We start from the raw sequence: 22662 nt of genomic DNA on the forward strand, positions 1-22662 counted from the left end.
ATACTAATGGACCATATTACCAAGGACCAGTCCACGTGTACCACACAACTCTAAAAGAAATATTTTTTAAGATAACGTTTATTTTCTTCTTATTCCTTTCCTGTTGATTTTTTTTTTTTTTTCTGTAATTTCATTTTTGTTTTCTTCATCTCATTGTCCAAGTTCTGCAGACCACACAGGAACTTGCTTCATGGCTCTTTAGATGAAACTGAGGTTCAAGGTTCCTCACCCTAGTCACTAAAGAAGGATTTTACTGTCCCAGCCCAGAAAGGTGATTCTTTCCCATTTCTGGGGACTTTAGTCTTAATTGGGTACCTTATTAACAGGAAATGCTAAGGTACCTTCTTTGTTGAACAATCTGCAATGTCTAAATTGCCTTAAAAGAGCCCACTTCTTAGCTGCTGAAATCAGTGCTCTTTCACTTTGTCAGAGGAGCAGGGTTGACACCCACTAGCCAGGTAGGTTAGATGTTAGGTGGCGCATGCTCATTTCTCCAGGTGTTCCAAGCCCTGTTTCCTGTGTGCAGGCGGTGTGTCTGGTTCAGAGATATGTACTGTTAAGATCCAGTTGGTCCACTTGGATTTAGTACAACCCTTCCTCCACTCCCACCAGACCTTCTCATTTTTTCAAGTTTTTAACCAGACTGCACTCTATTAAGTTTAATTTTGTCCCCTGGCATTGATTTCTGTTGTATAAAAAAAAGAGAGAGAGAGAGAGAAAGAATAAAAAAAAGGTAAGATAAATGTTGAGTGTTAACACTGAGGAACTGCTTGGGTGATTAGTCATTCCCAGTTTCTCTTTTGAACCTTTGGAGCTGAGAGTGCAGAGTTGAGTCTGGAGAAAAGCTGGCCTCAAACTCTGATAAGTCCCTCTGTTTCTAGCCCTTAGTTTATAGCTTCAATGAACTGGGGCCATAAAGGCAAATTCTGTCAGCTCTGCCCCATACAGCTTGTGCTGAAGGCGAATTTCTTGAGCCATTACTCAGTCTAAAACACTGAGCTCTATCTTTAGGATTTATCCTTTAAGAGCAAATTTCCGGTCAGCTGTGCTTCTGCAACCTAAAATATTTAAAGGGAGGTAGATGTGGATGGGAGGGAAAGGATAAATTGGGCCAGAGTGAGGGAAATGTAGCTCCATAATAACTGGTCTGGGACTTCAGGCCCCTTGTATGACGTTAGTTTTACAGAAGTGGTACCTCTTTTAATTGACACGTGTCACAAAAAGTTTATGAACCAAGATCTTAAGGGGCAGAGAATGTAATCAGTGCGTCCTGGCTCATGCTCGGAAAGAATCCCTAGAAAGGCCCTCAAAGATTGGAGAGGTATGTATTCCCATGCCATGCACCCTGCTTACCAGCATTTCTGCATGGTCCGATGAGCTTTATGCTCACGAGCTTTAAGTATATAATTATCCAGGATTCTAAATCTTCAACTTGTTCTAGATGGTGATCCTTCAAAGTTGGGTCAGGCATTAGTGCTAGGTACTCACAATGTTCATTTCTCTGTTGCCGTTGATCAGAGAGACAGACATAAAAACATAAGAAAGGAAAGCTTTCACTCTGCGGCCTTCTAGCAGAGTCTTGCCAAAACATTTTTCCTTTTCCTCTCCCGGTTCTCCCCTCCCCAGCCCCTTCCCACTTCTTTTCAGTGTGACCATGCTTTCTTCTCTGTAGATGCTAAGGGTTCAAGCCCTTTTTCCCAGGGCATTGAACCAGCCAATCAGAATACCCCATCCTGGAGGGGCGGTAACCTGGCCAACAGTGGTATCCATGACATCAGCTCTGCTGGGGGCAAGGGGCTCAGGTCCTGCTGCCCTCTGGCCTGCCCCCTGCTCCCAATCTATTACTGTGTCCATAGGAATAATAGGTAAGGGCTCCATCTCTGTCAAGCCATGTAACAAAGGGCAGTGTGGGAAAATGTCTGGCATCAGAGGGAGCGTGTGGAGAGCAACTCGGGAAGAACAAGTTTATTTTGTATTGAATGATTTTTAATGAATGCAATATTAATCCTTGCAGATGAGCAATAATCACTAAAGTCAATTAAAATGGTAAGACCTTATTGGGATTCTGTGTCATTCTTGCCTGAACAGCAGAACGTCATTAGAACTTGTTTTCTGGGGTGGGATGAGTCCGAGGTCAGCCAGCAGTCTCTAACAGAGATGTGCTGAGGACCTAGTATGGAGAAGAACAGGCTGGATGCAGAGTGTTCCAGGAGTACCTTAAGTTGTGTGTGCCTGCTCTGTGCCAAAGCACTTGCACTCAGAATTTCTTCAAGAAACAAATCTGCAAGGAACCTGGCCGGCTCAGTAGGTGGAGTGTGCAGTTCTTAATCTCAGGGTTGGGAGTTTGAGCCTTGTGTTGGGTGTGGAGATTACTTAAAAATAAAATCTAAAAAAGAAAAATCTGAAACTTCAGGGCCCCTCACTTGCATAGTTCCCCTTCAAGACCCCGCACCTAATTCTTTTCCTTAAAGAATGTCTCCGGGGTGCCTGGATGGCTCAGTCAGTTAAGCGGCTGACTCTTGGTTTCAGCTCAGGTCATGATCTCAGGGTCATGAGATCGAGCCCCACGTTGGGTTCTGTGCTTACCATGGAGTCCTCTTGAGATTCTCTCCCTCTCCCTCTGCCACTCCCCACTGCTTGCTTGCTTGCTCTCAAATAAATCAATCTTAAAAAAAAAAAAAAAAAAGAATGTCTCCAAAATTAGGAAAGCTTCAGCCCCTCTCTGGAGTTGTCCCCTGTTTTCGGATGTAACAATATATCTATTAATAATACTCAAAAGTAATACCTTTTCTGTTTTGTTAAATTGGTCCCAGACGATGTTGTTGATTTCTGTGCAGACTGGTAAAATGAGTGTTTTTAATGCTGGGAGGCTTTATCCATGCACATAAATCCAAACTTAAGATAAACTTCATATTGCTTAATTAGAGATTTAAACTTTAACTGTCTCAGGAGTCTCTTTGATAACTTTTAAGATTATAAAAAGTTGCCTCTTATGGTGGGAAAAATCACGCGTGTGTGCATGCACAAACACTCCCTAGCTCTGTCAACTAAATGAGCCTTGCGGCAGTCTCATTCCCCTGATAAAATGTACACATCTAGCATCCAGATTTAGGCATTACATTCTCCACTTAAAGGAACCAGGACTGTTCGGAGAAAGGGCTGATTCCATGGCTGGGCAGGAAAAGTACACGATGAGCCAGAAAGAAGGAAGGTAGTTAAAAAGTGATGGGAGCACGTCAAAAGGACACAGAAGCCAGCTTTAAAGGAATTTACGCTGGGCAAATCTGAGACAACCTGACATCAAAATAAGGGCTTATAAATCATTAAATAAAAGTGCAACTGTAAGTTTATGCTGATATGAATGAATGGTTAAATAAGGAATTGGCTATGTACATAGTTTCAAAGTACCTTCCTATAAAATAGTATAAGGGGGAAAGGAATAGTTTTCAACTAGAGAAGCTGGCAGACCACCTTAATTGAACAAAATAAAAATCAGTAATGGGGGTCGCCTGGGTGGCTCGGTGGGTTAAAGCCTCCGCCTTCCGCTCGGGTCATGATCTCAGGGTCCTTTGATAGAGCCCCCATCGGGCTGTCTGCGCAGCGGGGAGCTTGTTCTCCCTCTCTCTACCTGCATTTCTGTCTACTTGTGAGCTCTCTGTCAAATAAATAAAAATCTTAAAAAAAAAAAAAATCAGTAATGGGAAGATGCTCACCTCCCATTTCAATCCTCCACCCCTGGAATGCATTGAAAAGGAACAGCATCCCTCTGTGATATTTCTGCCAAAGATGTAAAACCTGAATGTAATCATGAGGAAGCATCAGACAAATCCAAATCGTTTTACAAAATTACTGGCCTATAGTCAGGCTTCCAAAGTGCCAAGGTCACCAAAGTCAAAGAATGACCAAAAAACTGCAGAGACTAATAAAACAACTAAATAAACTGAACTGGATCATTTTTACTGTAAACATTACTGGGACAACTGGTGAAACCTGAAAGGAGGCCAAGGACTAGGTGGTGGGAACTTCTGTTGCTTTCCTGATGTTGACAACTGAACTGTTGTCTATAGAGTGTCCTTGCTTGGAGGAAATAAGGACTCAAATATTAGGGGTGATGTGTCATCAGGAAAATGGCTCATTCCCAGACAGGCTAGGAAAAGGCTATTTGTAATGTACTTGCTACTATTTTGTAAGTTTTATTGCAAAGTTAAAGAATTTTAATTAAAAAAAAGAATTTTAGTGAGAGTTCAAGGACACCTCTCCCCCAAAAAATCAGACTTTAATTTCATCAATTGAGAAAAGTTTTTTTAAATCTATTGGCTCTATTTAGGAACATCTTAGACCAGATAATAAAGTTTAAAACTCCTGGGTTAGCAAAGGAAAAGAAATTGACAAAGAAACAGTATTTTACCTGTCTACACAAAACCGTATTTCACTGATAAACCCCAGTGAAGATAATACACAGACCCGGACAGTTCAACAAAAGTGTGGACATCCCTGTGTGGGCTCAGCGTGGTGTAACCGCTCCAGAGTGCTCCCTGGACAAAGTCTTAGCTGCCAAATAACTTCGAATGAGGAAAAATTTCAGAGAAATGTGTGAGTTTTCAAAGAGCATAGAACAAGAATTGACATCAGTACTTAACCTGCTAACTGCGTGCAAAACTCGGTTAGAGCAGGGGTCAGTTAGTGAGCCAAACCTGGCCCACTGCCTGTGGTAGTACAGCTCACAAGCTAAAGAACGGTTTTCACATTTTTAAATGTCTTTTTAAACTGTGACTGCTATTTTGTGACACATGAAAATGACGTGAAATTCAAATTTCAGTGTCCATGAATGAAGTTTTATACACAGGCACACTTACTTATGTGATGTCTAAGACTCCTTTCACGATGGCAGACAGTTAAGTAGGTGCACCAAAGAGCTCACAAAGTGCAAAGTATTTACCGGCCTTTTACGCAAAGAGTTGCTGACCGCAGGCGTAAAGGTGGTGTGGTAGGTACAAAGGGAAAGATGTGTTGAAAGGTTTGCATTTGCATTCTATTAGGTAAGAAGAGGGAGTATGAGAGCAGAGGTTGACAGAATGAAAGCACTGAAAAGTAATGGATATTGAACAGAGTATTGTAGTCGGCCAGCATCCTGCCAGGATTCCCTTTGGTACTAGGAAATCTCAGCAAACTGATAAAGCAACTTAAAAATTAACTTGGGGAAGATAATTTGTGATTCCAGTCTGGAGTGCGTGAGTGAGTAATCAATTTAGACTTAGTAATCAGTTTTAAATTGCAATCATTTCTCTCTATATGGTATTGGAAACTATATATATATACTATAGGAACTTTTAATAGTATTTTGAGTTTGGTTGGCCAGATAATTAAAGTACTCTGAAAAGGAAATCGAATATATTAAATACAAAAATGCAATAGTAAATGTTTAAAGGAGTTTGTTTATAAATTGGATATTCAAATTTCCCCTAATTAAAAGTAATTAACATTTGTTAGCTTTATAAATATAAGATCTAGAAACCGAACTTTAAAAAGCTGATGTAATGTTTTTATTACTTCAGTAAATTGAATATTAATTTTTTTGACTGAAGTGATGTCTTCTCTGCCCATACAGCAGCCCTTGAAGACATTTAAGAAATGTCCTCTAAAAAGAATTTTTCTTCTGAATTGTGGGCCAGAGGATGAGTCTCTGATGAGGCTTTTCCTTCTCCTCTGGCCCTCCTGTGGTGTGGTTCTCCACCGCAACCACCAGAGGGCGAGTTTTCCCACATTGTCTGGTTATCCCACGTTGTCTCTGGCCAAGGAAAGATAATGAGCTGTAGCTCCGAGTTCCCTTCTCAACAACCCCTGTGTTTTGAGGTTGAGAGTATTTCAGATTTTTAGGAAATACACAAATACACAGTATATCATGTAATACCTACTGGGGCTGTGAGGCAGCATTCCATAAACATGTGTTGCTATTTCTTCAATTAAATTTTAATGCACAGAATAAGGGATAAAGACTATCAGTAGCCTCCCATCAGTTCAGATCAGGTTTCGCTGCCACATTGATCTGTGCCAAACTTCAGGGGAAAACTGTTTTAAGATTTGCCTGGCAGAGAGAGCGTGCATGAGCACAGGAACAGGGGGGATGGCAGGCAGAGGGAGAAGCAGGCTCCTCGCTGAGCAGGGAGCCTGATGGCAGGGCTCAATCCCTGGGATCATGACCTGAGCTGAACCGAGGCAGACGCTTAACTAACCAAGTCACCCAGGCATCCCAAGGAAAAACTTTTTGATTTTTAGAATTTGTTTAAATTTTGGACTTGTGGATAATGGTCTGTGGCTCTGGAATATTAAGAGGAACACACAGTGTTTGCTGTAACTGGCTCCATGCTAAAGGCTTTCCACAATTAGCATACTTGGTCTTCACAATAACCCCGTAAGACAGGTACTACTATTCTCCCCATTGTACAAATGGGGAAATTGAGACAGGGAGGTGAAATAACTTGCCCAAGGATACACAAATCCCAAGCTGGTGGAGCTGGAAGTAACCCAGACAGTCTGTCTCCAGGGTCCATGCGTAACAAACACGAGCCAATACGGCTTATAGGAAAGAGGCTCATACCAGGTTTCTAGTATGAGTCACATATGGGGCTGGTTAAAAATATAGATTCCCAATCCTGTCCCAAGCCCACTGAAACAAACTTAGGGCCAGGAGAAAATCAAGCATCTCGAGTCATAGGGCAGTTGATAGGTAGACCTAGGATTTGACCTTCATGCTGACTCCCTGAGGCCTTTCTTCTGAGTCACTTTGAAGCTCCTCAAGGGTACTTGGAAGCAGTTTCCCTGTGGTTCTCATTTCTTAAAAAAGATCCTTTCAGCAGAAGAAACGGCCTGGCCATGAAGCCCCACGCCGCAGATGCCATGACTTTGCAGATGTTTCCTGAATAGCAAGCCCCGGTCACCTAGGGAACCTGCTGTCTCTGGGGGCACGGAATACTTGCTTCCCAGAGCCAGAGCCAAACTGGGTCAAAGTCACCCACTCCTGGGGCCCCACAGATCCCCTGATGACCCATTGAGCCCTTGTGCTCTGCATTGGGTTGTCAATCACAAAAGTTCACACACATAATCTACCCACCCCACTGTTTCCTTGCACAAACACCAAGTGAAAGGGGCACTCTCTTCAATGATTCCCTTGCCTTTGTATTTCTTTCTGGGCAAAATGCTTCTGAAGGGCCACTTAGAGGTGTCTTCCTATCAAGGAAAGTGTGACAAGGAGCTTGAACTGGACAAATACAGGCTTGAAACTCTCCTGCTGAGCACAGCCTTCCCTGAGGGGCACTAGCTCTTACAGCTTGCTTTCAGGCAAATCTGTCGACAGAGGGGATAGCTGTGCGTGAATATTCTTCCAAGCAAAGATGGCTTTGTATCAGATCTAATGGTAAGATAAAGAAGGGTATTCTCTTTCTCTGTCACACATACAATGGGGAACAACCATTTGTGTGGCTTTTTCCTATCTCTGCTGTGGGCTTACTAATGTGTGTGCTTTGGCTGTTGGATAGTGTTCTGTGTGTCTGTTAGCTCCAGTTGGTTTATTGTTTTAAGTCCTCTCTTTCCTTGCTTACCTTCTGTCTGGTTCTATCCATTATCGTGAGTGCGGTATTGAAGTCTCCAACTATTATTGTATAACTATCCATTTCTCCCTTCAATTCTATCGGTGTTTGCTTCATATATTTTGACAGTCTTCATTAGATGCCATACATGTTTATAATTATTAGAGCTTTGTGCTGTTTTGAGCCTATTCTTATTACATAAATCCTCTTTTGGGGTGCCTGAATGGCTTAGTCAGTTAAGCTACTGACTCTCGGTTTCAGCTCAGGTCGTGATCTCAGGGTCATGATTGCAGGGTGGCGAGACGGAGTCCTGTGTCGGGCTCTGCCTTCGGCATGGAGTCTGCTTAAGATGCTCTTTTCCTCTCCCTCTGCCCCTGCCCTCATGCTCACACTTGTGCACACTCTCTCAAGTAAATAAATAAATCTTTATAAATAAATGAATAAATGAATGAGTAAATAAATAAAATCAATTGATATTAATACGGCCACCTCTGCTCTCTCCTGGTGACTACTGTTTGGAATATCTTTTTCTATCCTCCCCTTTCCACTTGACAGTGCCTTTGGATCTCAAGTGAGTCTTATAGATAGCATAGAGTTAGGTTGTGTGTTTGCCCATTCTGCCAATCTTTGTCTTTTGAATGGCAAGTTAAATTTATTACACTTAATTACTTATCAAGAGGGACTTACTCCTGGCATAGTGCTATTTGTATTCCATATGTCCTGAAATTTTTCTCTCTCATTTCCTGCATTACTGTCTTTTGTGTTTAGTTTATTTTTTGTAGTGAGTTGTTTAAATTCCTTTCCCATTTCCTTTTGTGTATATTATACAGCTATTTTCTTTGTGGTTTCCATGGGATTACATTTAAGATTCTAAATTTATAATGCTCTTGTTTGAATTTATACCTTCAGTAACATACAAAAACTCTGCTCCTTTATAGCTCTGTCCTTACCCCTTCTGATTGCTGATGTTACAAAATATCATCTTTATACATTGTGTGCCCCCAAACAAATGAATAATTCTTTTAAATTCACTATTCTCCTAAATTATATAGAAAACAAAGTGTGGAGTCACAAACCGAAGATATAGTAATACTAGTTTTCACACTAACAGTCTTTTTCTTTAAACGTATCAGTCTCATGCAGAAAACTAAAGGTACAGTTACAAGTCTTTGGGGGATGGGTAATTGCTATGGTGTCTAACAGCTGAAATTGATCAAAGTGAAGGTAATTTACTCTCCAGGTCTTCCCTGCAGAGCCTTCAGCAAACTTAAAAGAGTTCCAAAACAGTTAAGGCAGACACATTCTGACAGTACAATTGTCCGCTAAATGGGGAGACAGATTTCCTGGTGCTTCTTACCCTGCCTTCTTCCTAGAATCCTTCTCCTTCTCCAGGTCAAGCTGTCAGGTAAGACCACCGCCCTGGCCAACAGCTTTGACCATAACCTCATGAGAGACCTTGACATAGACGCTCTGCTTGTACAAACTGCAGTCAGCCTCCTCTGAGCCCTTTCCTTGATGAGGCCTTGACCTTGGCTCCCTGTCCTTGCCGGGCCTGCATAGCCCAAGTATAATAAGAATTCTACTAAGTAAGTTTAGCAAGAATCTCCTCACCCTTGCTATCTGATCACCCTGGCCCACCTTCAGCAAGAATCCTGTTAGTTTAGCAAGAATCACCCTACCCTTGGTGCCTCCTCTTAGTAATATCTTTTTTTTCATCCCACTTGTTGGCTACAAATTCCCAGCAGTCTTTGCTGGATTTGGAGTTAAGCCCAAGCCTTCTCACCTAGGGATAGTCCAGATGCCTATTCCAAGAGTCTGGACTGAAGTCTTCCTTACCACGTTAACAGGTGCTAGAACAATTTATGCTTTAACATCCTGAGCTAGAGGCACTCAGCAAAGCCATCCCCGGATTGCTGACCCACAGAAACGATGAGATAATAACTATTTGTTATTTTGATCCTTAAATGTGAGGCTGGCTTGTTACGCAGAACTAGAAACTAAGGTACGGTGTGTCCTGGGGACGGTGACCTGCTGCTCAAACTCTCCTTTCGGGGCTGGGGCTTTCATAATTCTGGTGCCCGAAGTGTTGGCTGTTTAGCAGTAGCAGTTTCCAGAAGTCCTTCTCCAGTCAAGAGAGCTCCCTTAGCTTAAAAATACACCCTTCACCCACGCAGTCTGGCAGCTGAGGATTCATCCATGCAGGAATAGAAAGGCCTGACTCCTTGGCCTCCAATGCGGGACAACTCCGCTCTCCAGGGCCTTGAAGGGTCCACCGAGATCTCTATGGCAACCATGTCACAGTTCAACTTCTCCCTCCCCCAGTCCTGGTGCTCTCACCTGCCTAAGGGGGTTTTTACCAGGGTCGGTCTCCAACACACCTGCCAGATGCAGATCTCTGCCTCAGAGCTTGCTTTCGGGGAAGCTGGTCTCAGATAGGATGTGACCTTTAGCAAATACTTCACCTCTCTTTATCCCGGTTTCTTCAGCAGCAAACAACAGGATCCATCCCAGAGGCATTGGTGTGAGGATTAAATGAGTTTAGGTCCTTGGCACGGTGCCTGACATAAACTAAGGATATATACATAGTTGCTGTTATTATTATTACTGTTATCTATAGAAAGAACACTCCAAGCTCCCTGCTCCCCTCACTTCAACAAACCAGATAGTGCCAAGGTCTTGAAGTAGCAGCAAATTTGACCTGCTAGAGAGATAGAGCCTGGGGCGGGGGGCAAGAGGCAAGGGGCATGAGGCCAGAGGAGGAGAGCGGCAGGAGATGAGGTCAGAGAAACAGGCAGGGCCCTCTGGGGGCCCACGTGAGCCTTGGATGTTAGGGTAAAGAGTTAGGATTTAAAAAAAAAAAAAAAAAAGAGGATTTAAATCTAAGGGAGGTGAGGGGCACCTGGGTGACTCAGTGGGTTAGGCCTCTGCCTTCGGCTCAAGACATAATTGCAGGGTCCTGGGATTGAGCCCCGCATCAGGCTCTCTGCTCAGCAGGGAGCCTGCTTCCCCCACCACCCCCACCTTCTTCTCTGCCTGCTTGTGATCTCTCTATCAAATAAATAAATAAAATCTTTAAAAAAAATAAATAAAATAAATCTAAGGGAAGTGGGAAGCCATGGGAGCTTGGGAGCAAGTCAGCTATACAAGTTGCTTTGGGGCTCTAAAAGCCCAGCCTGGGAGCACCTGGGTGGCTCCGTTGGTTGGGTGTGCGTCTGCCTCGGCTCAGGTCATGATCCTGGGGTCTTGGGATCGAGCCCCGAGTCAGGCTGCCTGCTTAGCGGGGAGTCAGCTTCTCCCTCTCCCTCTGCCCCTCCTCCCCACTCATGTTCTCTATCAAATAAATAAATAAAATATTTTTAAAATAATAATAAAAGCCCAGCCTGGCTTGCCGGTAGAGTCAGGCAAACAGCAGGGAGGGAAGGAAGGCAGACTATAGTAGTGCTGTTCATGAAATGGGAGCGTGGGGACAGTTTGGGTGGGAGAGCCACTGGTAGGTACAGGTACAGAGTGAAGCAGGGAGGAGTTAAGGGTGTGTCCTAGGTCTTGGCTTGTGAAAAGTGGACGGGGTTGGGAACATCATCTATCCAGAGAAGGAAAAACAAGAGAAGAGCCAGTTTGCGAAAAGGGAGGGAGAATTCAGAGTTCTGTCTGTAACGTGCTAAGTTTGAAATGCCTGTTAGACATCTGAGTGAGATGTCAAATCAGCCATCAGATGTATGTTTGGGTCCTCTCTTGACTAAGCCATCAAGTAGGTAAGAAGGCTAGGACAGAGTTAAGCTGCTTGATTCCTTTGGAAGACAGGATTAATGTTATTTGCCCCATTAACTAACTAACTGTCACATTATCCACTTTTTCTTCTTCTCATGGCCATTAGTGGAGAAAATGCCACACAGCACTACAACTAGAGGTTTAGACCTGGCCCACAGATGCTCTACAAGTCACAACTTTAATATTGAGCATTTCAGGGACTGGTAATAACCTGATCAAGGCTAAGATGAAAAGTGCCTCTCGGCATGCAGTTAGGTGTGTATGGATGTGAAGCATCTTGCTTGGTAGATAACACCCTGAAGGCACATAGTTTGTGCTGACTTCCTACTACGGAGCCCACCCAGGACCACCACCATGTTCTTGGCAATCTCCCCACTCCCCCGCAAGGCTGTAACAGCTTGAATATGCAATTCACCTTCCTCCAGTCTCTGGAACCAAAACTACCTGTGGTGAAAGAAGTGCCGTCTCACCTCAGGCTTCACATCTTGGCCATAATATTCTTTTTCTTTTAAAGATTTTATTTATTTATTTGAGAGAAAAACAAAGGCAGAGACAGAGAGAGTGAGTATGGGCAGGGGCAAGGGTGAGGGGGGCAGAGGGAGAGGGAGCAGCAGACTCCCCACTGAGAAGGGAACCTAACATGGGGTTCAGCCCCAGGACCCTGAGCTCATGACCTCAACTGAAGGCAGACGCTTAACCAACCGAGCCACCCAGGTGCCCCAAAATTCTTTTAAAAAAAAAAAAAACCCTTTATAAAAACAAAACAAGGGCGCCTGGGTGGCTCAGTGGGTTAAGCCGCTGCCTTCGGCTCAGGTCATGATCTCAGGGTCCTGGGATCGAGTCCCGCATCGAGCTCTCTGCTCAGCAGGGAGCCTGCTTCTCTCTCTCTCTCTCTCTCTCTGCCTGCCTCTCCATCTACTTGTGATTCCTCTCTGTCAAATAAATAAATAAAATCTTTTAAAAAATAAATAAATAAATAAATAAAAACAAAACAAAATGCTTCATAGTTTTCAGAATGATTTCACATAAATGAGTTCATTTGATCTATAGCCTCATAAGACAGATGGGATTATCATCATTTTACAGATGAGGAAAGAAGGAAGTCTTAACCATTCTCCAAAGTGTCACTAAAAGTTCTTTTTAATATTAAATATTCCTGGCTTCTGTATATTCAATTTTATCCATGCCCTCATTTTTAGTTAGTCATTTTCTTGTTGGCTATTCCTCAAATTAGGTTGGTTCCAACTTTACACAATTGAAAATACCACTGGCATCATCATACATATATCTTTGTCTAAGTCTTTGTTTCTTTAGGATCTATTACTAGAAGTGGAATTACTAAACTAAAACCTCAAATCCTCCCTATCCTGAATGGAGCTGAAACAGTACAGGATATTTAAAGCTCTATTTTGCCCCCACCCCCACTCCCCCAGGTGATAAGAGCTGTGGTAGGTCTGTCTTAGAACTTGGCCAAACTGGTAAGCAAAACTAGAGAGGTGTTATGTTTGGGGTTTTGTGGGACCTGCTGGTTTTATCCAAGAAGACTTGCCGCATTAGTCCTTTTCTTGAAAATTCTTTAGTTTTTCCTATCCCCTTGGCCTCGCCCTGCCTGGATGCAATGCTAATTTACAAAGTAAACTACTGGATTTGAGAAGAAATGGGCAAAGGGCAGGATCATCAGTAGAAGTAAGTAGCAACATAGCGGCTTTAGATTTGTTCATTAGTTTACAACAAAGACTTTGAAAGCACTTACTGGTTGGGTGATGGAAATTTTGCCAAAGTTGCCTCATTGGGACTTTCTGAGAATTGAGCTGGAGTAGCCAAGATGGAGCTCTGGAGAGACAAAGATGGAGGAAATGTTTTTAAGGATTTCAAAGTATAGTAACAGGTAATTATCAAACATTACCTCTAAGAAGTTTAATGGGCATCTCAAAACAGAAATCTTGATCTTCTTCCTAAACCTTTTTTCTTTCTCCCAGACTTCCCTATTTTAATAAGCAATACAATCACTCATCTAGTTTCTCCAGCCAAAATCTACTCCACTCTATTCTGCCAGGAGGATTCCAGCCTTTCACTAAATCCTGTTGAATCTACCTACATGGTATAGAAATATCTTAACTCCATCCTGGTGCAAGCATCGTCATTGTCACATGAAGTGTCCTAACCTGCCTACCCTCTTCCACTCTCAACTCTCCAATCCCTTCTCCAAAACGCAGTCACATTGGTCTTGTAAACATCAGACCATGTCAGCTCCCTGGGTTAACACCCTCTGATGGTTTTCATTTTCACTAAGAATAAAATTCCAATTTTTTTTTCATGCCCTTCACGGCTCTAAATTTATTCGTCTGGGGGATGATCTAGCCCTAACCTTTTCCTGTTTTTGCCCTGGCTCACTCACCTGCCAACCAACTTCAGGTCCCTTTGCTTAAGTTGCTCATTGGCAGTTTGCAGGATTCTCACTTCTTCAGAACTCATTTAAAATCGTATTCTCAGGCTCACCTCCCTGGGCATCCGACCTAACATAGCCACGCGTCCCATCACCACTGCCACTTCCTAATCCCTTACACTTCCTTTTGTTTCTTCTCAACACTTATTTCTCTAGTAGCGTATCGCTCATCGCGTCTCTCTCCCACTCGGTACTATGTTAGGTACCATTAGCGCAGGAACTTGATTTGTTCCCCCATTCATTCGCACTGCCTGGAAGCACAGACACATTTATTGTTTGTTGAATGAATGATGAATGCATGCTTGTCACAACTCTAACTGTTTTACTGATTTATCCATTTGTTTAGCGTAACGCCCCCATGTGAGCATAAACTCCGTGAAGGCTGGGATCGTGTCCATTGTGTTAACTGTTATATCCCCTAAGCTTTGAACAGAGCTAGAACACTCACAAGTGCAAAGACATATTAAAGCAAGGTGGGGGCAACTAAACTGACCTAAGGAGCTATGGGAGTACTCACAGATCCAAACCGCACCTAAACAAGTACGGAAATGGGGTGAAAACTAAAAAGACAGAGAAAGGTAAGAGTCCCGGCAGAAGCAATCTCGCGAGGTCATGGGCAGCCAAGATGGCTTCCAGCACTTACCGCCACACCTAATATGGCGACCCCAGGGAGGGTTCCTGGACGAAATCACGCGAGAGTTGCATCTCGGCTACAGTCCGTGAATTGAGCTGGGGGTGTGGAGCAGCCAAGATGGAGCCGGCAGCCGGCAGTCCCGGCCCGCTGATCATGAACAACAAACAGCCTCAGCCGCCACCACCTCCGCCACCGGCAACCGCGCAGCCTCCACCCGGAGCCCCGCGGGCCGGCGGGGGCCTCCTGCCCGGGGGGAAAGCCCGAGAGTTCAATCGCAACCAGCGCAAAGACTCGGAGGTAAGGAGCTTCGGGGGGCGAGTGTAGCACCGGGCGGGTGACGGCGGGGGACCCGGGCCCGGGGCCGCTTTCGGGTTCCAGCTGGGCTTCCGGAGGGTTAGAGAGAGCTCGGTGGGAGAGTTGTCATTCTACAGTGAAAGGAGCAGGAAGCAAGGTTGGCACCCCTGGGGCCGGGGGCGTGAAGCCGGGGTCCCATCCCCGAGCTCCGTCGTTAGCCAGAACCTCCCGGAGCCAGCGACTCCTCGTGTTCTTCTCTGGGGCCGGGGCTAAGGGTGCGGCCTCCAGGCCCCAGCTCCTGGGGAAGCCGCACCCGGTCCCAGTTCGGGGGTGAGGAATCCGTGGTCTACTGGAGTGAGTGCGCTCCAGGGGCGGGCGGCTGCACCCACATCCCTAATCATCTCTGTCGCCTGGTCCTGTGGGCTCCGCAGCGTGCGGTGGGCGGTGTGTGTGGGCAGGGAAGGGAACTGGAAGCCGGACGGAGCTAATTATCACTAATAGTACTACTCGTCCGGAGATTTGAGAGTAGGCGGAGGTAACATTCCCAGTTCGGTCTGACCTTAGCTATTTACAGGTCCAGGCCATAGTTTCACAGTGCCTAGTGCGCCAGATGCTGAAGTGTTAACGATCACAAATATACATTGTAAACAGGCATTAGGGCTCAGCTCAGCATTCCCTTTCTTGCTAGTGGGCTGTTCCTCCGGTTCCGGAGACACCGTAGTCTGAAGCTGACTAGTCACCTCACCCCGAGTTAAAGAATTCCTCCCACTCCCTCCCAATGTAGATTTCATGAATGAAGACACGCACGTCGCACGTCGCAGCATTTTAGGGCTTCTTAATCAGTACGTTCCCAGAGTATTTACTGTGAGGTCGTCTTTACGAGAGAACTCAGAGGCTGATCAGCAGTAAAGCTCTTAATACTGAGAGGGAATTCCTCCTTGTCCAGACGCAGTATACCAGTCATACCAAAGGCTAAAGATAAGTGAAATCAATTCCTCTCAAGCTTTTGTATTTTGTTGTCAAGTACAGATCTCTGGCAAAGCGTGTCAAAATTTGGCAAGTCCAAAATAGAGGTGCACTGAGCTTGATGGGAATTATTTGAAAAAGCAGTGAAGCTGACTTTTTAGGAGCCTTTGCCTGGTGGGGTGGGAGGATTATGAAAGTATGGGGGTGAGCCCACCCTTATCAGGAGAGGAGTTACGGTTTAAAATTTTTCTAGGTTGTCTTGAAAGATCAAATAAATACCCTTTGATGCATTTGAATTTCTCCTTCTATCCTTTAATTTCCATATAGACTCAACACGTGGAAGGCCAGCCAATGAACACTTAAGCTGAGAGATCTGTTTCAATTTATTTTCTTAGAGATGTCTGTGCTGCACTCTCTCTTGGGGCAAAGCTGGAATCAGTAGCCTGGTAGCCTGAGCAATGCCTGGAGGACAGGGAGGACATCACTTGATGAGAGCCCACTGTGTGCTACATAATTTTGATTAGTCCTTAAAAACCTTCAAGATAGATTTTTGTCATCCCCATTCCATAAATGAACTGAAGCTCAGGAACTTGTGAAAGTGTGCAGTCTGTTGCCTCTGACAGTAGAGTTCTTCATGTTTTTCAGTGTCTGGGTTTGTTATGTCATTCTGTGGGTGGTCTTTGTCTTCCTAAGTAGCTTATAATTAGGCCTGAAGACTTTACCTACTTTGTCACCTCTTCTCTCTTCCCAGCACAAGGTGTGTTCTCAGTGATCACCTATCCCCACCAGTGAAAAGATTCTCTGTCACATTCTCTCCTGTGTGTCTGGGAGGGAAACCATTCTGTTAGACTGCGCCTTCTCTGTCAGTTCTCACTGAAATTTGAGAAAAGGGCAGGAAAACTGAGCGTATCAATACTCATTTTGTCCTGAGCTGTTGATGGCCTACTACTAGCCAGAAAGAAGCGAAGCTTCCGGAATCTTAGCATTGTATGGAAGGGGTCATTCACTGCACAGAACACTTAGAAGTTCTGTGTTCATTTATCTCACAAGATTTTATTTGACTATAAACTCTTCATTCAGGGCGCCTGGGTGGCTCAGTGGGTTAAGCCTCGACCTTAGGTTCAGGTCATGATCCCAGAGTCCTGGGATCGAGCCCTGCTTCTGGCTCTCTGCTCAGCAGGGAGTCTGCCCCCCCTACCCTTTCTGCCCGCCTCTCTGCCTACTTGTGATTTCTGTCAAATAAATAAATAAAATCTTTTTTAAAAAATTCATTCATTCATTCATTCAGGCGAGGTAGTATGCTGGGCATTGTGAAGTCACTGGTGAACAGAGTGGACAAAGTTCTCCTTCTCAAGGAATAGAACTTGCATATTGTGGAGAGACAGACACAAAACAAATACACATGCTGGCATATAATTAGAAGTTGTGCTCTTAAAGGGAAAGTGGAAGGTGCTCTGTAAGGGCCCAATAGGGAAACCTGAGCTAGCCCCGGAAACAAAATGTGATAAAACCCCAGCAAATTGGAGGCAGTGGTGTCTTGTAACACAGCAGTGTCTCTAGACGCATATTATTTCCTCCTTCAGAAAACACTCACTGTGGTCTTTTGCATTACTGTCTCCTCTCCTCCTCAGGGCTATTCCGAGTCACCAGATCTCGAGTTTGAATATGCTGACACAGACAAGTGGGCTGCAGAGCTCTCGGGTAAAGCACAGACCTTCTTATTATTTAGGATTTTTTTTTCTGTATTGATCTTTAATAAAATTAAGAATGAATGTCATTTTGGAGTTCATTTTTTCCTTTGGTTACCTAGTGATATATATACATATATATCAGTTGTATAAACTTGCATACACACACACACACACACACACACACACATATACATACATGTTAATTATGGGGTTCCAGCTATGTGTATCTCATAACTTTGGTTTTTCCTTTGCTTTGGTGAAGCCTCTCTGCTGTGGTCAGCTAAGCTGGCTGTGGCCTAGTCACAGTCAGTGGTGCTCCTGGGCCATACACTATCTGCCTGACAGTGGTTTCTCCTGGAGCAGTAGGTCGTGCATGAGGTCTGCCAACAGGTGTGCCTGCATCTGTGCACATGTGTTGCCGCCACTACTACTCACATGTAACATTAGGCTAGCCTGAGCTGCTTCTAGTACAGGTCCTAGTTAGGAGATCATGGCCATTTGAGAGGCACATGTCCATGGCGGCAGTCCGCCTTGCGTGGCATGGTGGGATTGATGTGCACCAGACTGGAAATGCCTGGACTTTTGTGTAACCAGCATTCTGATTGTGTGCTGCAAGGGGAGTTTGCATTCTCTCCACTGTGCATGTCAGAGCACTAAGACCCCCTTAGTAACTGGATAGTCCAAGAGTCACTGTGACTCAGGGAGAGAGTGGAGCCTAGAGGCAAATGCCTTATAGTCTCTGCTATGGACAAGACCTGCTGTGGCATGTGGACATGGAGCTGATGAGACTTTGTTCTTGATAGAGCTGTACAGCTACACAGAAGGGCCAGAATTCCTGATGAATCGAAAATGCTTTGAGGAGGACTTCCGGATCCATGGTGAGATGATTCTCCGCACTTCTTGGTTTCTTTGACCCAGAGTCCTGAGAGCTGCAGGGCTTCTCTTAGTCATCTGAGTGACTTGAGTCATCCTGGACTGGCCCAAGAAACCTGCCAAACCATGATTGTGCCAGGCCCCATGTGACCTTTAGGGTGGGCTTGCTGGTGTTCTGGTGGTGGCTTTGCAGAGTGTGAGTACTGGGAGGAAATCTTTATGTGATTAAAATTGCATCAAAAAACAGCAGTGTGTTAGTCTGGAAATTTGTAGAGCAGTACATGACCTTCTGCCTTACCTAGCGAGTTAACTTCTCTCTCTGAGTGTTCTGGCCTTGTGACAGTCTTGAATGTGGTGAGTTAACATAGGTTCATTCCATCGTGAGGATTTTTCTGGGCTCAAGTGCTCCTGGTCTCTTGCCCCACAGTAACAGATAAGAAATGGACTGAGCTGGATACCAACCAGCACCGTACTCATGCCATGAGGCTCCTGGATGGCCTGGAAGTCACTGCCAGGGAGAAAAGACTCAAGGTGGCTCGAGCAATTCTCTATGTTGCCCAAGGTACTGAGCGGGCCCCCCAGGCACCCTGCAGCAGTTTTCAGTGATGCCGTCCAGTGTGATCCTGGGAGGGCCCCCGCGAGCTGTGCCTGTGTTTGCAGGCACGTTTGGAGAGTGCAGCTCGGAGGCAGAAGTGCAGTCCTGGATGCGCTACAACATCTTTCTGCTCCTTGAGGTGGGCACGTTCAATGCATTGGTGGAGCTTCTGAACATGGAGATAGAGTGAGTTCTTCTGAGGAGCTGGAGTAGGGAAGGGGAGGCAGGGGCTGAAGGGACAGGGCTGGCAGAGCTCAGTGGTTTTGAGAAGGGGGAATGGGCCAAGTGGGGCTGACGGGGTGGTCCCAGGCTCTGTTCTGACTAGTCGGGTTGAACCGTGGGCTCTTCTGCAGTCGAAGCACTTATCGTAGCATTTCATCCCCCCACTGGGCGGCCCTTGTCCGGGCAACTCCTTGTCTTCCTTCCTTGGGGAGGGCCTGACTCCCAGATGTCTCCTGCAGCAACAGTGCGGCCTGCAGCAGCGCAGTGAGGAAGCCGGCCATCTCCCTGGCAGACAGCACAGACCTGAGGTGAGGCAGGCAGCTGGCTTAGGCTCCCTAAGAATGAGATCAGAGCCGGGAATGGAAGGATGTCTTTGGGAGCCCTTGCTATGTGTGTGATCCTTCTGTGCTCGCCCATCTCCATGTGTCCTGAGTCGGCCATGTGGGTCGGGGGTGGGGGCTCTCCCTTGGTGGGGCTCGGCTGAGAACTGCTCCAGCAGGAAATCTAGGGTAAGGCCACTTAATAGAGCCCAAGTGACGTGTGGCCTCCTGCCCACGCTGCTGCTGACAACTTGCTGGTGTGATGCTTTGTGCTTGATGGAATGCATGCCGTGTGGCTCCTCGGGCTCCACCCTCTGCTGCGCAGCTTGACCCCCATCTCCCTTACGATGTCCTGCCCACAGGCAGTAATAGCAGCTGCTGAACAATGGGGTCACCTTCCCATTTTGTGAGGCCTAGCATCTGTCTCTATGAGCTTGGTAGTTTTCAGACTGGGTGTTCATGGTGTTCCCCACTGTGGTCCCGTCCCTGGGTACTACCCCTGGCTCCCAGTTTCCTCTCCAGCATGGTAGCACTTGCGTGGTCTTGTTTTTGCTTTGACCCTGTGCTGCTTTGTTTGACCTGGCATCTACTTCCACAGCTTGCTCCCACCTCTGAGCTCTTCTTGCTCAGGGTAGCTTAGGGCCAGAAATGCTTTGGGCCATTCTTGTTCATATTCATCCAGTCAGCAACCATTGATGAAGTGCCTGCTTGCATGAACACCTAGCTCGATGCTGGCATGCAAAGCAGAGTAAGATCTGTCATGCCCTTAACAGCAGAGGACAAGAAAGGCCACCCCAAGGGGCATTCTGTGGGACTCTAAGTTTGCTCTGTGTCACAGCCCTCCGCCACCAACTAGCCTTTGTGCACATGCTTTCATCACATTAGCTGGACCATGGAGAAGCCAGGACGCTCCCTTGCTTCACGATTGTGCAACATTATGAGCTGGCTCTTATTCCCAGGGTCCTGCTTAACATCATGTACCTGATTGTGGAGACTGTTCATCAGGAGTGTGAGGGTGATAAGGCTGAGTGGAGGACCATGCGACAGACCTTCAGGGCTGAGCTGGGTAGGGCCCTGGAAACCCTGGGGTGTTGAGGCCCTGCCTGGGAGCCGAGGCTGCTGGCCTTTGGGAGGGTCCTGTTCTGCTGGTGGCCCTGATCCCTCTGTGTTGCCTCTAGGTTCCCCCCTGTACAACAATGAACCATTTGCCATCATGCTGTTTGGGATGGTGACCAAATTTTGCAGCGGCCATGCCCCTCACTTCCCCATGAAGAAAGTTCTCTTGCTGCTCTGGAAAACAGTATTGGTGAGTACCTCCTTGAAGGGGAACTCAGCTGGTAGGGGTCAGGCCAGGAGACAGACTTTTCACTATATATCCTTTTAAACATTGAATTATGTGATAAACTCTATATAAATTGATAAATAACTAAACTATAAAACTGAGGTTTAAAACAAAACAGCACTTTTGTCTCACTGTAGCTGAAGAGGACTTGGCCCTTTGGTCAGAACAGATTGTTGGCTCCCTGACACCTACAAGCTGCTCCTCTAGTCATAAAATACCTTCTCCCCAGACAGGCTGCTTCCGAACCTAGAGTGTATGAAGTGATTGGAGACAGAACTAGAGCTGGTGTAATTGGGTCCCCTCGGTCAGAGGTCCCTTGAGGGAAGCAAGAGCAAGCCTTGTGCTAGTGCTCTCTTCCTCAGGGGGTTGTGTAGAACTTGTTTCTGGCTGGGGGAGGAATGGCCAGCAACCTGCCCAGCGCCCTTCTGCACCCAGTGGAGCTGCAGATGGGGTTCCTCCTTACCCCTGGGGCTCACCTCCTCCTTCCAGAGCAGACCAGCTCTGCAGAGCCAGGCTCAGGGAGGTTAGGGCCTCTTTAGAACGGTGTGCACATTTTATTTTGGTCAGAGGTCAAAGCTTCACTGAAGCCAGAGACGAAAGCTGAATACCACTGGGGTCTGGCTTCTAGGGGCATGATGAGAGGGAGCCTGGGCTTTTTTGTGGGGGAGTATGTAACAGTGTATCACCATTTTGAAAGACTGGCATGTATAGCCTTTGAAGCGTTTGACTCTCACAGTCTCTTCTAGGAACCTGAAGGAGTAGGCTCTTCAGTCTGCCCACCTGATATGATGAGTGTATCATACGGAGCAAAGCATGGCCACTAGCTCAGTCAGCCTGCATGTCTCCTTCCCTTGGTCTGACTGCTCTGCTCCCACGTTGGTGTTGCTAGATCCTCGTGTGAATGGGTTTAGTCCCTTCTTGAGAGATTGGTGCAGGTTGTGGTGTCACGCAGGGCTTGGGGACCCACTTGTGGAGGTGTTGAGCCTGGCCTGCCCTTGTCCGTGATACAGTGCACCCTGGGTGGCTTTGAGGAGCTCCAGAGCATGAAGGTTGAGAAGCGCATGGTCCTGGGTCTTCCCCCGCTGCCTGAGGACAGCATCAAGGTGATCCGCAACATGAGGGCTGCCTCTCCGCCAGCGTCTGCCTCGGACCTGATTGAGCAGCAGCAGAAGCGGGGCCGTCGGGAACACAAGGTGAGGGTGACAGATGTCCCCTGTGAGTCCCAAGGGTCCCAAGGTGCACAGCACATGGCAACATGCTCCCTGGGTAAGCGGGCTTGTTGGAAATCCTCTCTGACCAGCTAGTCCAAATGAAGGCCTCTGGGCCAGGGACACTGTGTCTCTAACCCAGGGTCTGGTTGACCGTGGGTACTCACAGCATGGCACTTTTGAGACACTGGGGCAAGAAAAGCCTTTCGGGCCCAGCCTGGCCTTCCTCTCAGGTTTTTCCCCTGCGCTTGGCTCCGCCTGCCACTTTTCTTTTGTTATAGCCTCTCTAGCCTTCTTGCCTTTACAGTTGCTCGGTTGGCGCTTGTCTGATTCCCTTTCCCTCTCTTTTCAGGCACTGATAAAACAGGACAACTTGGATGCCTTCAACGAGCGGGATCCCTACAAGGCTGATGACTCTCGGGAAGAGGAAGAGGAGAATGATGATGACAACAGTCTGGAGGGGGAGACATTCCCCCTTGAGCGGGATGAAGTGATGCCTCCCCCGTTACAGCAGCCTCAGACTGACAGGCTCACCTGCCCAAAGGGGCTTCCGTGGGCTCCCAAGGTCAGGTGAGGCTCAGATGTCTGGCACACTTGTGGCTCCTAAAACCAGAGGCCTCCCAGCCCCAGCAGGAGGTCCTCTACAGGGCCAGGCTGACTTTGGCTCCGGGGTGAAACTCCTTAAAGTACTCTGTGTTGGCCCAGAGGTCTCAGGGC

The 22662-nt window shown here is 46.3% G+C and overlaps 2 protein-coding genes and 1 long non-coding RNA gene across 7 annotated transcripts in view; 2 read left to right on the top strand and 1 right to left on the bottom strand.

Moving 5' to 3' along the window:
* AHCYL1 (adenosylhomocysteinase like 1) overlaps positions 1 to 2057 on the top strand; it is a 38572-nt gene extending 36515 nt beyond the window's left edge. For both annotated transcript variants that reach the window (XM_059137987.1, XM_059137989.1), the window contains exon 17: positions 1 to 2057. In XM_059137987.1, the coding sequence (XP_058993970.1) occupies positions 1 to 7 (7 nt within the window). In that variant the 3' untranslated portion in view covers positions 8 to 2057.
* On the bottom strand, positions 591 to 14630 carry LOC131810263 (uncharacterized). 4 transcript variants are annotated; one of them, XR_009345510.1, is made up of 4 exons: positions 14444 to 14630; positions 13108 to 13187; positions 9924 to 10154; positions 591 to 2665 (listed from the first exon to the last, which is right to left on the bottom strand). It is a non-coding gene; the product is annotated as an uncharacterized LOC131810263 (long non-coding RNA). The 4 variants fall into 4 exon arrangements; XR_009345509.1 differs by lacking the exon at positions 591 to 2665 and having other exon boundaries at positions 4238 to 10154; XR_009345512.1 differs by lacking the exons at positions 591 to 2665; positions 14444 to 14630 and adding an exon at positions 14318 to 14425 and having other exon boundaries at positions 4238 to 10154.
* Positions 14514 to 22662, top strand: part of STRIP1 (striatin interacting protein 1) — a 17494-nt gene continuing 9345 nt past the window's right edge. Inside the window, exons 1-10 of the mRNA XM_059137986.1 lie at positions 14514 to 14731; positions 17326 to 17395; positions 18189 to 18263; positions 18686 to 18820; positions 18919 to 19039; positions 19315 to 19383; positions 20355 to 20461; positions 20574 to 20701; positions 21748 to 21930; positions 22298 to 22515. Coding sequence (XP_058993969.1) covers positions 14552 to 14731; positions 17326 to 17395; positions 18189 to 18263; positions 18686 to 18820; positions 18919 to 19039; positions 19315 to 19383; positions 20355 to 20461; positions 20574 to 20701; positions 21748 to 21930; positions 22298 to 22515 — 1286 coding nt within the window. The 5' untranslated portion in view covers positions 14514 to 14551. The remainder of the gene's footprint in view (positions 14732 to 17325; positions 17396 to 18188; positions 18264 to 18685; positions 18821 to 18918; positions 19040 to 19314; positions 19384 to 20354; positions 20462 to 20573; positions 20702 to 21747; positions 21931 to 22297; positions 22516 to 22662) is intronic.

This window comes from Mustela lutreola, chromosome 10 (genome assembly GCF_030435805.1).
Source record: "Mustela lutreola isolate mMusLut2 chromosome 10, mMusLut2.pri, whole genome shotgun sequence".
In the NCBI taxonomy this organism is placed as follows: domain Eukaryota; kingdom Metazoa; phylum Chordata; class Mammalia; order Carnivora; family Mustelidae; genus Mustela; species Mustela lutreola.